Here is a 17,154-nt window from a genome sequence, read left to right on the forward strand (position 1 = left end):
AAAAGATAAATATTTTGGCACATTTGGCGTTTCATACGTATACTACTTGAGCTTGTAAAGTATTTTCAGAAAAATCTAAATTAAAAAAATAAATAAAAAAGACAATAAATACAGAATTGGGGCAAGTCTAAGTCCCAGTGTACTACCATTTAGGGCCTCAATGAACAGCATTTTTTTCACTGTAACGTCACTGAAAATTTCCCGAATAATTTCAAGTTAATAATAACATCTAGAGTGATTAGCTGACTTGTTTTGGTTTGTGCATTTTATTGTCCATCATTCCGATTAAATATTTACTGAGGTGACGACGTATTGTTGCATTCAACATTTATTGCACGTTTTTATCTTTTAAGAGTATGAATTAGCCTCAGAGATTATTATCAATACTATACACTAGTTACAGTCAAGTAATTTCATACGCCATAGTGTTCACTTTTACATTATGGATATTTGTCAGCCTACATGTTCAGAATCATTTTGCTCTCATCTTCATTTACTCATCTTTTCCAATGGAAATAGTTTTATCCGTGACACCATTGAAAGATATATGATTAAAGCTCTGTTCACACTGAGCCAGAATTGCGGTGACCGGATGGAACATCATGAAAACGTGTTTAAGAATAGAATCGTTCACACTAACGCATTCCAGATTTCGTACAAAGGCGTAATAAGGTGTGATCGAAAGACGTAACGTAGCCTCCGGACTGAATCATCTGTTTCAGTGTGAACGTACTGTAGTTTTAACGCAAGCGCGTTCAAACGCTAGGTATAAAGTCCACTTACTTATTCTCGCTAGTCGATTTACTAATGCGCATGCGTATTATCATTTACATTTTGTAACGAACGGATACCAGTGTTTCTTTAAAGATGTATTGTCCCCCTGAAAAATCATTTTTTTAAATTTTTTTTGTTGAATATGCCATTTTAATGTCACATAATAGTTATTGACTTCGACCAAAAATTGGATCGAAAAAAAAAATTATTTACCTGAAAAAACTGGAATTTAAAGCAAACAATTGTCAAATTGGCTGCCAGCCAATGGATTTTTGGTTGAATTTAACCATTTATCATGTTATTTTATAAGTGAAAACATTATTTTTTCCGGTTTTTTTTCTACGGAAGTGATTCACTTTATTAAAACTACAAAATAACCTATTCAAAGTCTGATTTAAATAATCTTCATTTTTCATGTTTTTGGGGGACAATACATCTTTAATAGTCCATTAAATAGGTATGTTTCTCTGAAGCTACTCTGTCTACACTATCAAACTAATTTGACAAAACAAACTGTGATGAGCTCAAATATGGTAGTGATATGACGTCATCGTGTCCATATATGGGCATATCACATTTTCTCTGTCACAGAAATTTTGATTGTGTAGACAGAGCTTTAGAAAAACTTTTTTAAATATTCTTTGAAAACGATTTCCATATTAATATTATGTGTTTTATTCGATGTATCTTTTTATTTATTTATATGACGTTATATGTCAATTGACATGATGGTTCATCAACCTGTTTGGTAACAACATGAAACACTGATTTATTCGATTATACAACATTTGTAATTGTGTTAGCACCTTAGCATACTTCAATGTTCATAATGACAAATCAAATACGACAATACAGATAAAGAATTATCAATGCCGTACGGTAAATGTATATTGATCGTTGTATATAATTACATTTTGTATTGTGTTGAGATACAAAAGGTAAATAATTGACTTCGGTTAAGTTGATAAGTATGGTTTCTCTGTCTTAGAATGCCTCTATTAGAAAGGTAATTGAACAGCGGTAGTTAGTAATAGCATTAGCCTTTAGTGTTGTTTACAACCCAATCTTCCTAATTTTGAAGTATTACAATAGGTCTAAATCAGCGGTACGTCATCCATAATTTAGTAAGAATGTTTTTGTGTGACTCAACAAAAATTCCTTCTAGAAATAGAACCTTTTTTTATCTATATAATATTAATTCTGACATAGGCGAGCACAATGGAAAAACTTCGGGACAAATCTCTGCCTTGGATACCTACCTGATCTATCTCAGATGGTACCGTGAAATGTAAATTTGATAACATTTAGTAGTTTTCACTATTATGATATTGTTCCTTATTTCTATTGAGCGAAGCGAGCTCACCCTCTAGTATTTTAAATTGCTATAAGTTAAAATGTATTAACATGTGTGTGAGTCATTGCTACATTATTATGGTTAAGCTACATACTTCCGCCTCCTAACCCAACCCACCACGACACCTAATACTACTGTAATTGGGGGAGTGATTGGCATAAAACCACCTCCCCCAATATTTATATTACATCTTAAACCCCGCACCAAACGCTACCAAATCATCGTTTTGATTTAAAAAATGGAAAGGTCAAAACATTCACTTCCGGTTAATTGGATGACGTGCTTACTATAATATTAATCTTGATTAAAGAATGAGAATATTTTCTATAATCAATTTGCTTGTACAATTCAATGACCTTATCTTTTTCTAGAATATAATTTACAAGTTGGACGTATTATTTATATCCCTGTGGTTACTCTGTACGTGTTTCCAACGTGTTGCCAGAGTGACAACGACAACACCACGCTTGAACGGTCGACGTTTTTAGGAACTCTTCCGTGATTAACGCACAGATTTAGACAACGCGCGCAATAATGCTCTCCACCTTTAAGAAATAGAGAATTCAATTAACGTGTCCAGGTTGTATCAATATCTTACTAATTTGAACACGTGGAATTATTATAATTTTTTTGTTTGAAACTTGTTAGCTAACACCTCGTACATGTAACCGGTGATATTTAATGGATTTCAATATACTTCATCTTTCATTTATACAACATCGTCATTTGCATGCAGACGCGTTTTGTGACATTTCGTGTATCGGTAAGTTATACGTCCGTTCTTTGATTATTTCTACAATTATTATGTTTCAATTAGTAACATTATTTAACGGTCTTGTAACGCGGTCTTCAATTTTACTTGTTGCTATTTGGGAAATTTATTCCTTCCCACTGAACGTTTAGAACCAGTAACTCTAAACAAGTATGGTATTAGCTTTGCGTTTAAAATTGATAACACCATTTATTACACTTAGTTACTGATTTATAGGTAACTGTAATAAGATAGCATTTTTCTATGTAATATTGATTGTTCTTTCAATGTATAAATTATACATTTTCCCCCATGTTTTTAAGTTTACTTAATTTATCAATGTTGGTTCTTTATAACATTATAGGCCTAAGAAAAAGTTCTGTAGCACCACTTTTTTTTTTGTATATATACTTTTTCACCATGCTTTTAAGTTTACTTAATAATCAATGTTGGTAAATGTCCTATCTTTATAACATTAGGCCTAAGAAAAAGTTCTGTAGCACCACTTTTAAAGAGTTACCGCTGCTGTTGCAAAGGTTTACGTTTTATAATAAACCCTTTTAAAATCCGGAGCTACCCTTTAAGTTCTAAAATAAGATAAGTTTTTTGTCTAGATTGACTAGATAGTGGGTATGCTAAAATGTATAAGTGGTATTCTATATTGATAGAACTACATTGGAAATTATCTAAAATTTAAAAATAACATTTGCGTCGACTAACCACGTCACTGACAACATTTTAGAATTGTCACTTTTAGTCGGTTACCATATTTATTTTTACCTTATTACGTTATTTTATAAAAAAAGAGTAATATATTAGTCCAGTACTATAACAAAGCATACCGTACAGCTTTATGAGCTTGTAAAATTCAATATAAAATTTGCAAGAGCAATATAAAAGTAATATCAATATAAATTAATCATGAGGCTTATAAAAATGACAATGAATATAATTAGAGACGAATGAGAAACGAAGTAAATGCAACCATGAAAGAATTAGTACACTAACCTTCCCTGCTGACGAGTCAGCGCTTCAACTTTCCGATCTGCAGATCTTGGTTCGAATCCCAGCACGGTCGTTTGTTGTTTTTGTTCATATAGTAAGTTATTACTATTTAGAAATTTAAGTTAACATTTGTGTGTTGTTATGTGCTATGGTATAGGCCTGTTGCAGTCAGCAGATACGATACAGCATTATGTCTAATATCGCTAGGCATAATACCGTACCAGAATCAGGTGGCTGATTAGGGAAGTACTTATTCTTTTTGATCAATGTCATAATACATTCTAGGAATAATTCAAAGGTTTATATTGATTGCATTTTTAAAATGTTCATGTTTACAGGTGTTACTAAGACACCTATGTTATATCTATTATCATAACAATGTTTTTACGTGCACCCATTAATAGCTTTGCAGATGTCTTGCGTCGTACAATTACAGCCAATGTACTTGCAAAAACATTCGAGTTTTTAATTATTTACGTTTTCGTCAAAACACATACTAATGTATACAGACGTCACTGATATTGATAAATCATTTCTCGTTTTCTATCGCTATTAATTGTTTTTACAAATGGCTTAATAAGCCCGATTGGACTTGACTTGTCCGTCAATAGAGGCACTAGACTAGACCCTCTTTATTCCGTTTTTCCGTGTTTCATAACATTGTTTTAAAATTGATGCTATGGTTATAGTGATTATATCCTGTGCGCAAAATATTACTCAAAATTCAGTCAACTTTGCGGTTTTTAAAATAGTGTAATGACACATTATGAGTGTATAATAGTAAAAAGTAGGCCTATAGTTGTAGATTTAAGAACAACCCCACTTTAATCTGTAAATGCTGCGACAGGATATGTTTACGCAATGCTATTTGCAATAACACAACTTTCCTAAAACTACTTTAGGCAACATATTGGTTCAAAACATTTTAAGGTTTTCAAACACATTAACTGTATGTATTCTACTAATATAATAATGCGTGACATAATTACGTATAATATTAACACGAACTGATGCCCAAGGCCTTAAACACGATATCTATGATTACGCTATGCGCCGTAGTACGCATAACAAATGATCGGTAAGTGGGCGCCTAGTATATTTGGAACGTGCGCAATAAAGTTTAGAACTTAACTTTAGTCTAGCTATTTAGACAAAAAAAACACAACTGTAGTATTTAGAATGATGAAGTAGATTAAGTTCTCTTTTCGGATTCCTTTTAAGATTAGCTTTCTGTAACATGAAAAAACGGTTAGTCTCGTCTGAGCTTGATATACGACAAATACTTAGAAGAAATGTTGCATGTAGTAATTTTGAAGACTAGCTCTACTTAGAAGCTCGAATTCGTTACTCTAAACTCGCTACCACATCATGTAAATAAGCAATAAATTTTATTTGATAGCAACCTTAAATTTTAGAAATAGAAAAAAACCTTAATTAACATAGCGGTACGGAGAATGTTGAATGCACAAGAAAAACTAAGATTACGTTTAAATCTACAATTGGTCCTTTAAATGTTGCGGTTTAAAAAAAAAATATAATTTATTATAATTGTATACTGTTAAAGTGCGATTGTTGAAGTTGCGAATGTTAGTGTGTTACTTTTGATATATAAATTATTTTCTGAAACATAGTTAATCAAGTCAATCAAATCATTACAGTTTCGCAGTATTAATATACATAAACCATGGTTCAGTAATATCTATTCAAATGAGTCCACATAGTAATTCCATCGTCTGTCCTACATTATAAAACGTCCATCATGATACAATACTATTTATTGTTTAAGCTTGTATATATATATATCGGACGATAAATAATTAATGATTATTGTACGGTTTGTCACGTGCTTCAGGATTCTTCATTAAACAACAGTACAGGGTATCAGCAAATTTAATAACAGTTTGTTGTTAGTGTAGACTAGATTTTAATAATTGCAATACAGATCTCATAATTAATGAAATAAACGCATAAATAATTAAATGTTGGTGTAAGTGTTTGGTTCTTTCTACAATCTGCCGATTAGTCTAGTCTACACTAGCAAACTCCGAGTTTCAAAGTTGGGCAAACTATAGAACAAGTCTACACTAGCAAACTTGACCAAACTCTGGGTTTGGCAAGATATGTTTTCCAATCTGTAGTGTCAACTACACCCCACTAGCAAACTTGACCAAACTCTGGGTTTGGCAAGATAAGTTTTCCAATTCGTGGTGTCAACTACACCACACTAGCAAACTTGACCAAACTCTGGGTTTGGCAAGATAAGTTTTCCAATTCGTGGTGTCAACTACACCACACTTAGCAAACTTGACCAAACTCTGGGTTTGGCAAAATAAGTTTTCCCATTCGTGGTGTCAACTACACCACACTTAGCAAACGCAAACTTGACCAAACTCTGGGTTTGGCAAGATAAGTTTTCCAATTCGTGGTGTCAACTACACCTACACTAGCAAACTTGACTAAACTCTGGGTTTGGCAAGATAAGTTTACTAATTCGTGGTGTCAACTACACCTACACTAGCAAACTTGAACAAACTCTGGGTTTGGCAAGATATATTTTCCAATTCGTGGTGTCAACTACACCTACACTAGCAAACTTGACTAAACTCTGGGTTTGACAAGATAAGTTTTCCACTTCGTGGTGTCAACTACACCTACACTAGCAAACTTGACAAAACTCTGGGTTTGGCAAGATTAGTTTTCCAATTCGTGGTGTCAACTACGCCACACTAGCAAACCTTGCAAACTTTTATTGCCAAATAATCTCCTATAAACTATTTAATACTCTGATATATTACATGGTTGTGGTGAGTCTGTTGTGGGTGTTTTTTCTGTATACGCCCCATAAATAAATAATTCTATCTAGCTAAACGTCACATATCAAAGGAAATTGCTGATCAAAGGTTTATAGAGTAAATGTAAAATTAAATTGTTGTTTATAAACATACGAACGTACGAGTAAAATGATTTTGTGAGTGGACGTAATGTCATAACAATTTTCTAATCATTTTTAATTTGCATGCAAACTGGTATTTCAAGGTAAACCTTAGTTCCGGATCATCTTTTTTGTGATTAAGTTGATCTGTTATTAAATTATAATGTGATTTAGTCTCTGAATTATTCAGTATTAATTTTCAATATGAAAGAATCTTTTTTTGAATTGTTTATTTATCAAATTTATTTATTGACAGATATCCACCTGCTTTCCAAAAATGTTTTAATATCAGTTTTTTTACATAATTACAGTACATGTAAGTTTAGGTTAAAGAAAATATTGTCCCGTTGAAAAAATATTTGATTAAAAATTGAAATGAATATGCCATTTTAATGTTGCATCTATATATAAATTATGGTTAATTCTGACATAGGCGAGCACAATGCAAAAACTTCGGTACAAATCTCCGCCTTGGATACCTACCTTATCTATCTCAGATGTACCGCGAAACGTAGATTTGATAACATTAATGTGCAGTTCGACGCTATTTTTCCATATTTCTATCTTAGCAAGATATTATAAAGAGTTTTTTAACAACATTTCAACAGTAGATTTTCTACTCAATTTCAATTCTTGGTTATTTCCGGGTTTATGATAAGTTCACCTTGCAGCAACTTGGTTTCAACTATTTTCTCTCTTTTATACACAAAAGGGAGCAGTTAAAATAATAGATTCGACCCTAAAGGTGACTGGAAACAGGCACTTTTCATCAATCAATACAGTGTCCCTTTGGAAGACGGAAGAAAAAAACAGATACTATAGTAGGACTGGAGCTTAAGTTGGCCATTAGTCATAGCCATTTTAGTTTTTTGTTTATTTTAGGAACGGACCGCGCGTGTGAAAGGTACAGTAGTTAAAAAATAAAAATTATACTGCAAATTAATAAAGATCAAATTAAATATACGCCATAAAGAATCGGAATATATTGTGGGGAATAGTATTATAAAATTACATAGGGAGATTTGATGATAAGACATTAATCGAGTGAAATCCCGATAGCTGAGTTTTATTAAGTAAGCTGGCAGGAATAACTGTAGGCTATCTGTGTCCTGTTAGGACCGAGATGTCTGCCCATGTTGCAAGCCGTAATGTCTTCTTTCTTGGTCCAAAATAGCCCACTCTGTCACGGCAGTTAGTTTCAAAAGATGTTTAAATTAAATAATGTATTAATACTTATTAGGATGATATTTATTTGAATAAACGCCTCTCCAATAAAACATCACTTTGAATAATAATCACCACACTACCCCCCGCCCCCCCCCCCCCCGCCAACCCAACTATCTAATAAACGTCCATCCCATCCACATTTATAATAACACAATTATACTATTTGTAGTAGAATTTATCGCACTGTTATCTACAATTTACCAAGCATTTGTTATTCTTTTTTACCACTTTTCATATCTATTAGATAGAGGATTTCATTTGATTATAAATGTTACCATATTATTAAAACTAAAAAATCTAACATATATCCCTCGAATAAGCCCCTCCCTCGAGTCAAATGAACTCCGCCTCCCCACCTCCGCCCTATAAGGGCCCTACCAAATAATAAAGACTATACTTTGAAATGTTATTAATCATCTAAGACACTGTGAAACAGAATAGTTTAGTTTTACGAATGTTAAGCATTTTCAATAATGGTAACCGACAGAAAACGTAAAAGAAGAACATTATCATTCCGAGAACCATCGTCTATACTTCCTAGAGGGGGAGCGAAGCGAGCTCATCCTCTAGTAATAGTAATTCACTTTGACCAAAAATTGGACAAATACATTTTTTACATACAAAACTGTAATTTAAAGCCAAAAAATGTCAAATTGACTGCCAGCCAATGACTTCTTGTTCGTTTTTCATGTTTTTGTGAGACAATACATCTTCGTTTATATAGTATAAGTACAGTGAGTCGAGTGATATTAATGGGTTTAATGAATTATAATTTATTTTATTTACATATTAGATAGTGAAAATGTGGAAGAATACGATGGTAGTATCAAACACATTCAAGTATGTTCTTTTGAGCTTATTGGTTGTACTGTGTTCAACAATGAATTCTGTGAGTACAGTTTATTTTGGATTTATTACTACGGCCTATACAAACCAAAGCATTCGCTAGAAACATCAATATCAACCTATAAACGATTTTATTTTTCATTACATGTTTTATTTTTTAGGATGGCGAAGGAACAAACACCCTTTCGAGTGAGTAATGTATTAATAATAACCATTTTAATGTAATTTGAATAAAAAATGTACAGTAGGGCCTAATCATTTTGCGTCAGGGTAGTAAAAAAAGGCAGACTTGTTAAATACGCAGCTCCCATTTACGAATGGAAATTGTTCGAACCCATCCCTATCCCTGGTATCATACCGAGTGACCACTATACGCTCATTCAGAGCCATCGGGTACTATACGGTAATAACTGTTCTATTTAAAGAAACAATCTATGTTTTGTTTACCAATTAAAATTAAATACACGAATGACGTCATATCATTTTCTTCTTAGCCTACTAAAACATATGGCACTTAAACTTAAGTGAGTTCATTATATACAAGGTTACGTGTGTTACATAAAAAACTTCAAACCTTATTTCTAGTATTATTATGCGAAGATGTTAGTTTATTTGTATGCCTTTTGTTAATATTATACTGATTCTTTATAGAATAGAACCTCTACCTAGGCGATACATTGGGCCATAAAGTGTTCCCTTCGGGTTTTCCTCTGAATAGGTGTTGCCTTTTCTCTCGTTCGTTTCAGATGAATATGGGTGTCCAAAGAAGGGGTTCTACTGTTTTATGATCTTACATAATAAATATCTATTCAAAGTAATCAGGGAAAGTTACTTAGCTTCTATAATCATATTAAAAGAAACTCTTTCATAAATTAGAACTTAAGAACCCTCACTGAATCATAAATAAAAACATTATTGAAATACAAATTTAAAAAAGTAGTCCATTTAAAAATCAGCCGATTTAATACAGAGTACAGTAAGTCAGGCTTAGATACATTTACCCCGGGTGAGTTGGCTTTACCCACCAAAGTTAGCGATAACTGTGTACCCTATGAAATTAGATCTACAGATGTGGACATCGAAATGACCATTAATTTGTCATTCGCAGAAATTAAAATCGAAGATTCTATGACGAAGAAAGAAGATTATCTTAACAAAATATACATACGAACATGGAGTGCTCGCCCACGACCTATAGGAAAACGGACACTAGTACTTTACGGTCAGGTAGGCCTAGGTTATAAAGTTTGCTTCCACCAGAGAAAATACTCACTTTCCCCCACTTCAACATATAAGTAGTAAGCCTAAGCATGGCAATAGTTTATTATCTCTATGACTAGATCTATTATTCTGCTTTTTACTTAGTTTCGTCTTCAAAACAAACAAAAGTACCTACTCAACAGATTGAATTAAACATTAAGACTGTTAACATTCTTAATGTTTTAGTTTTCTTTTTTCTACCTTTTTGTTTGTTTTTTTTCTTTCTGTGCATCCTGTCTTTTGTTTGTCACACATGAGCACGACTTAAGTTTCAAACAAACTTTTCACTCTTATAGGAATTGTTTTAAAATTTACGTTTTCATCATAAATGTTAGTATTTTTCCAAAGAAGAAAATAATGTTATTTTCGACCGTTTGATTCAATACAATGTGAGGCTTAATAAGCACCTATATTAATGTAGTATGGTATATATAGTTACATATGTATGCTAACTATGTCATTGTCTTCCACTTTTTGAAAGAGAAACGAATACAACTTTTAACCTGAATTGTTATTATTTTTCCATTTTGTAGCGTAGCTCACAAAGTAGATCTGATTTTCCAGGTAAGTTTCAAGTAAAAATTAAATTGGTTAGAAATAAGAACTAAATGAACATAAAATAAAAAAACATAAAATAAAAGAACATTACTTAAAGAACATTACATAAAAGAACATTACATAAAAGAACATTACATAAAAGTATATGAAATAAAAGAACATTACATAAAAGTATATGAAATAAAAGAACATGAAATAAAAGAACATAAAATAAAAGAACATGAAATAAATAACATGAAAATAAAAAGAACATGAAATAAAATAACATGAAATAAAGAAAATAACATAAAAGAACATGAAATAAAAGAACATGACATAAAAGAACATGAAATAAAAGAACATGACATAAAAGAACATGAAATAAAAGAACATGACATAAAAGAACATGAAATAACAAGAACATGAAATAACAAGAATTTGACATAAAGGAAAATGAAATAAATGACCATGAAAAAAAGAACATGAAATAAATAACATGAAATAAATGAACATGAAATAAAAGAACATAAAATAAAAGAACTGAAGTAAAAGAACATGACATAAAAGAACATGAAATAAAAGAATGTGAAATAAAAGAATGTGAAATAAAAGAACAAAATAAAAGTTCATGAAATAAAAGAACATGAATAAAATAATGAACATGAAATTAAAAAAACATAAAATAAATGAACATGAAATAAAAAAGAACATGAAATAAAAGAACATGAAATAAAAGGAACATGAAATAAAAAGAGCATGAACTAACGAACTTGGTCCAGAATGAAATTATTTAATTAGAAACATTACAAATATAACAATGTTTAATTATTCAACGTAACGCTTACTGTACAGGTTAAATGGGGTTAATGTATTCTCCAATATACCGATGGGATATCAAATTATGAGTTTATCAGCGTTGGATGATAAATTAATGAGCTACTAACTTATTATTCACGATTCTAATTGCTTATGTTATTGGATTACAATCGAAAATCAAACACACAAATCACAATTATGCTCAATTAAAGATTTAATCCTCCGTTAAATAAAAAAGACATAAGAAATTGATAATAAGTAAGGAACCTTAACGATAAGATGTAGGGCTGCTGTCACCCGGGCCTCGCAAGATGGTTTAGTAGAGGTAGATTACTTGTGTTCGAGCGACAACAAATGCTAATCTTGTAAATAAACATGAAGGAAAATAATTATATTACCGTAGACGATTTTACCAAAGTCAATAACTGTAGGATATTATACAATGTAAATAACATTTTACAAATAGTAAATTTTAAAACTTGTATTCAATTAATTCGCTGCGTCCGTTTTGAGGGCGGGAAGCTGTAAGGCTATTCAAAAAGGCAGCGCGGCAGTAATAAGGTTTTCGAACGTGGATTAGTCCCCAGCCTCGCATTGCACAATAATGTTTACACAATGCTGAAAGTGCAATATTACCATTGAATATCACCATTAAATATCACTTTTCACGTGATACTTAATTCACTTGGGTATCTTATAATCAATTTTATTTATTATGAAAAAAGTTTATATTTTATTATTTTACTATTATGTTATATTTCTTTTTATTATTTATTTATTATTTTACTTTACAGTGAATGTCATAAATACAATTTAACGAGATAATAGAATGTATAAAATATTTATAATATAAAGTTATGGTATATTAATTTTTTTAGTTCATATTAATAATTTCCTTCAATTAAGAATTGACAAGAGCGTGCTGAGTTATACTATACAAAACATCTTATGAATCAGACCAATTAGCCTATTATATAATTATTATATCGACATTGTATTGTGTGTGCGATAATCATGATGATATAAATGTAGACACAGTTCGTGTCTGTAAACCTGGAAGTAGGAGTTAATATCGAACACGAACTTCACAGTAAACTATTAAAACTAATACAATAATTATTAAAATCTATAATAAATGGTTATACCGTCATGCAGTATTGTATATCTTACAATAATTTACGATTATCTCGCAAAGGCCTATTATTGCGCGAATGAACAACTCCCAAAATGAGGTTAAGGTACGTTTGCCTCTACACACTAAGCACATTTTTTTAAATAGCATACACCCTGTATTGCAAAACACATGAAGCATTCCAGGTGTAAGCCTCGAATTTTGCTCGAAAAAGTAGACATAAGTATCTGCCATTTCAACTAATTTACATACTATAGGCCATACGCCTAATTTGTAATAATTCATCATTAAACAAACAGCAATATGTGCACCTTTATTGAATTTCATTTATGAATTTCCGAAGATGAGGTGATAAACTTTTTCATATTGGTATATTAATTTATTATGATATATTAATTAAAGAAAATGGCAATGTTGTGTTAATCAGTAGCTGATCTCAGCGGAGATATAAACAAAATAAGCAAGAAGGTAAATCAAAATGATAAAGTAAATCAGTCAGAAAGTTTCGGATAACACTAATCATTCGCCAGGGCAAGGATTATAGTTACTATGATATTTATATAGCAATATTTATTTAAATTTATTTGAATAAACGCCTCCCTCGAATAAACGCAGCCCCCCTCCCCAATAGAACATCATTTTGAATAACCCAATAACACATTTCCGTTTGTAGTAGAATAGGCCTTATCATTGATTGACATGATCTACAATTTACCAAGCATTTTGATACATTTTTTACTGTATTTTCACTTCTCGATATTAATTGTGTTGTATTTTTTTTTATTTGATTAGGCCTATACATGTTAACAATAACAAACAATAAACGCCTCCCCCAAATCGACGCCTCACTCGAATAAATGCCCCTAAAAACCTCCGTGTTTATTCGAATAAATACGGTAATTAAATTAAAGAGTGTCTGTATTTAAATTTCAGGAGAGGATAAAGGTGAAAGTGTGTTATTTGACAAAAACCCGCGAAGAATTCCACTGGCACATTTTCTACAATCCCCCTTCAACGACGAGGTAAGCTTGTATTTTGTTGTTTTAACAACGTCCGATTCAGTGAGGGCTCTTCCTACTTCAAAACATGCGGATTTTACACGCTAGCATGACATGATGTAACAATTGAGTTGTTCTGGAAAAAGGGTCTTAAGTAAGATTACGTTTGGTTTATTTGAATTAATGACGTTGTTAAGAATTGGTGAGAATATTGTAAGATTTTGACACGCATGCGTCGTGATGTGTGTTATTAACAGCCGAATATTCACTAACTCCTAGAATGTACCGTCTAAAACAATACATGTTCTTCATTTCTAGGATAGAATTCTGGATTCAAATATGAATGTATTTGGTAAGCAATTAATTTACGTTTATTCCAATATAATATCTTTGAACATGGAGGTACAAACAAAGTACAGGCGGTAGATGGAGACATTTGATTTGATTTTTTTTAACAGTCCATGCAGAATGAAAGCCCTCAACGTTGTCACATATGCAATCACTGCATCCAATTCTTTCAAGATCATGATATACCATAGGAATCAATAATAACATATTAAACACATGGATGCCAAATTTGATAAATAAAATTTAAAATAAATACATTAAATTAAATATCTACAACAAGAATTATGTAATTTCTTTATTTATCATGACAGAAATAACTTACATGTTATCTCCCGCGGTAAACTTTAAAATAAATATCGTCTTATTTCTTTGAACTAGGAGGACAATCGAATCAACCACAAAGTGACGATACCGAGCCATCAGATCATTCAGAGTGGCCGGATGTGTTATCAAAGGGCGTCAATCAGCTCAATCAAGCAAGACCACTTGACCATTTGAATCCTACTGGGAGACTTTCCGTAGTAGACTCCGATAGGAATATTTTAGATGGAATTAACAAACGCGTCTGGACGGCACGGAGACCACCATCCTGGACTCGTGCATTGAAAACCGGTGAGTGTTGATAATGATAGGCTTGGCAACCAACCAAATTAAATGGCTTGAGATATGCTTTTGTATTTGTTCTTAAATTGATAAACGAGACCAGAATTAATAAGATCGAAATTACAATGATGTCTCCTCTTTCTAAAGCCCTGTCTACACTATCAAACTTTATGTGACAACAAAATGTGATGTGCACATATATGGACATGATGACGTCATAACACTACCGGTACCATATTTTTTCCCATCACACTTTTTTTTCAAACTAGTTTGATAGTGTAGACAGAGCTTAAACAGTAGTGTTATTATTATTATTATTTCATAATATTGTTTTCAATTCAGAAACCATCCAAGGACGAAAAGGAAAAGAAGGAACACGACGTACCAAAATATCAGGTATGTAATATTAAAACACAATGGGCTAAAAGGAAAATTAATATTACTTAATAAAAATTAGTGGTAGTATAAACGAACACATTACAAAGACATTATCTTGACATTGCGCCCTCTGTGATAAACCTTAAAAGAAACTTTTATATAAACTATAGTCAAGTCTGTCTCCTTACAATGAGTGACCGGACAGACAGTGACTTTAAAAAGTTCTGTAAACATCCGAGAATAGGTTATGCCAACGATTTTTTGCACCCAGTTCTATACTAAAGTTCGAAATCCATCGAATTTTCAGAGAACGTCTTTGGGAACAAATTTAGTTGACCGCGGGAGAGCTTGTAAAAGAAGAACTATACATTTTTAATAATACGCCTATTGTTTTTCAGAAGTTCTTATGAGATTACGGCAGCTTGGAGTCTTATCCTGGACATAGTATTTACAGCATTACAAATAGGCCTACTACTGCAATATTTTTTATTTAAAGACATCTAATAATGTATTAAGTGTTTTTTTCTTCACCGTTAATTAATATAAAATTATTATAAATATTTTGTATTTTCAATTGTATAGTGTTTAGATTAGCATATATTTAAATGGTCATTGGGCTTAAAGATGTATTGTCCCCTGAAACAATAATTATTACATTTTTTTTCATAATAGTTGTCCAATTTGACCAAAAAGTATAAAGAGAAACAATAAAGTTATTATTATTATTATTATTATTATTATTATTATTATTATTATTATTATTATTATTATTATTATTATTAGATCGAAAAAAAATGTATTTACCTGAAAAAACTGTAATATAAAGCAAACAATAGTCAAATTGGCTGCCAGCCAATAAATTATTGGTAGAATTTAACCATTTATTTTGTCATTTTATAAGGGAAACATTTTTTTTTCGTTTTTTTCTAATTAACTTTATTAAAACTACAAAATAACCTATTCAATTAAGTCTGATTTAATTTATCTTCATTTTCATGTTTTTGAGGGACAATACATCTTTAAACAGAAACAATTAAAAAATAATTAAAAAATAATTGTTTGAATCGTCTACGGTTACACACTCTCGTGTTACTAAGTTGTAAGGCGTAAACCATCTCAATCCTTACTTAATGCTCCACTGTTCCACAATAAAACTGAAGCAGAGACTAATTTGCATATCCATAGGTTTAAATATTTAGGTTAGATAACACAACATTCACACTTTTACACGCATAGGTCTAGTCTCAAAAGTTACCATTGATTAATACGCGCTGGCGTTCAATAGTGCCCAGAGTATAACACAAGTTCTGTAACTGTGTGAACCAGCTAAGATGGAAAATACCGGAAGTTCTTGGCAAACAACCAGCACTAAGAGCATTAGGATTTGAACTATAAGCCGAGATGAAAATATTCCTAATCCCGATTATTTATGTGAGTTGATTAAAATAATTTGGTTTCGATTAATACACGTATTTGTTATGAAATAAAATAGTACGGTATACAGTCTCTGCTCCTTAATAAATATTTAAATAAGTACATATAAATATATAAAGAATATGTATTGGTTATATTATAACATAAGATAGAGTCTCTACAAACTTGATTCATCAGCTATTGGGTATTCGTATAGTTTTAGTTTGTAAAATTGTACATTTTAAAGAAATTTTTATTATTTTAAGATTATTGCAAAAACCAAGTTGTGTTACTGTTTGTGTTACTTCTTTGTAAATGTTAATGTTTCTGCTTTAGGTCTGTTTTCCATTAGGCGAAGTGAAGAAATGTGTTGGTCTACTGGACAAACTGGAAAAATTATTATGTGATAATATTGCTATAATTGCGCATATATTGCGTTACCATTATCTTATAGACTCACAGTAACCAGTCGAAAAAATAAAATAGTTAAAAAATTTCAAAATATATAATAAGTTAACATGCGCAGAACATGTGCTGTGCGTCTGCGCATGTCAAATTATGATATAGTAACCAGTTATGTCGAAAAAATAAAAGTGTCGAAATTGGCCAATTTTAGGAAAAAATGAATTTAAAAAATACGTATTGAGGTAACATGCGCAGCACATATTCTGTGCGCCTGCGCATGTCAAACTATGATATAGTAACCAGTTGTGGCAAGAAAATAAAAGGGTTGAAATTTTGACAATTATAGGCAAAAAAAATGGACAATTATCGACTTCT

The 17,154-nt window shown here is 31.4% G+C and overlaps 1 protein-coding gene across 1 annotated transcript; it reads left to right on the forward strand.

Annotated features, from left to right (window-relative positions):
• Window positions 1-2,578: 2,578 nt before the first annotated feature.
• On the forward strand, window positions 2,579-15,595 carry LOC144848540 (uncharacterized). The gene is made up of 10 exons (XM_078705338.1): window positions 2,579-2,891; window positions 8,837-8,932; window positions 9,051-9,078; window positions 9,998-10,116; window positions 10,683-10,713; window positions 13,568-13,656; window positions 13,951-13,984; window positions 14,359-14,592; window positions 14,926-14,979; window positions 15,360-15,595. The coding sequence occupies exons 1-10, from the start codon at window positions 2,859-2,861 to the stop codon at window positions 15,404-15,406; spliced, it is 765 nt and encodes a 254-aa protein (XP_078561464.1). The 5' UTR covers window positions 2,579-2,858; the 3' UTR covers window positions 15,407-15,595.
• The last annotated feature ends 1,559 nt before the right edge of the window (window positions 15,596-17,154 follow it).

The sequence above is a fragment of the Antedon bifida genome, chromosome 7 (genome assembly GCF_963402885.1).
Source record: "Antedon bifida chromosome 7, ecAntBifi1.1, whole genome shotgun sequence".
Taxonomy (NCBI): domain Eukaryota; kingdom Metazoa; phylum Echinodermata; class Crinoidea; order Comatulida; family Antedonidae; genus Antedon; species Antedon bifida.

What these genes read in the sequence shown, in the direction of transcription:
- LOC144848540 (XM_078705338.1), top strand. Translation starts at nt 2,859, where the DNA reads ATGCAGACGCGTTTTGTGACATTTCGTGTATCG. An exon ending in AAGTAGATCTGATTTTCCAG is followed by an intron (nt 10,714 to 13,567) that starts GTAAGTTTCAAG and finishes TTTAAATTTCAG; the next exon opens with GAGAGGATAAAGGTGAAAGT. An exon ending in TTCAAATATGAATGTATTTG is followed by an intron (nt 13,985 to 14,358) that starts GTAAGCAATTAA and finishes TCTTTGAACTAG; the next exon opens with GAGGACAATCGAATCAACCA.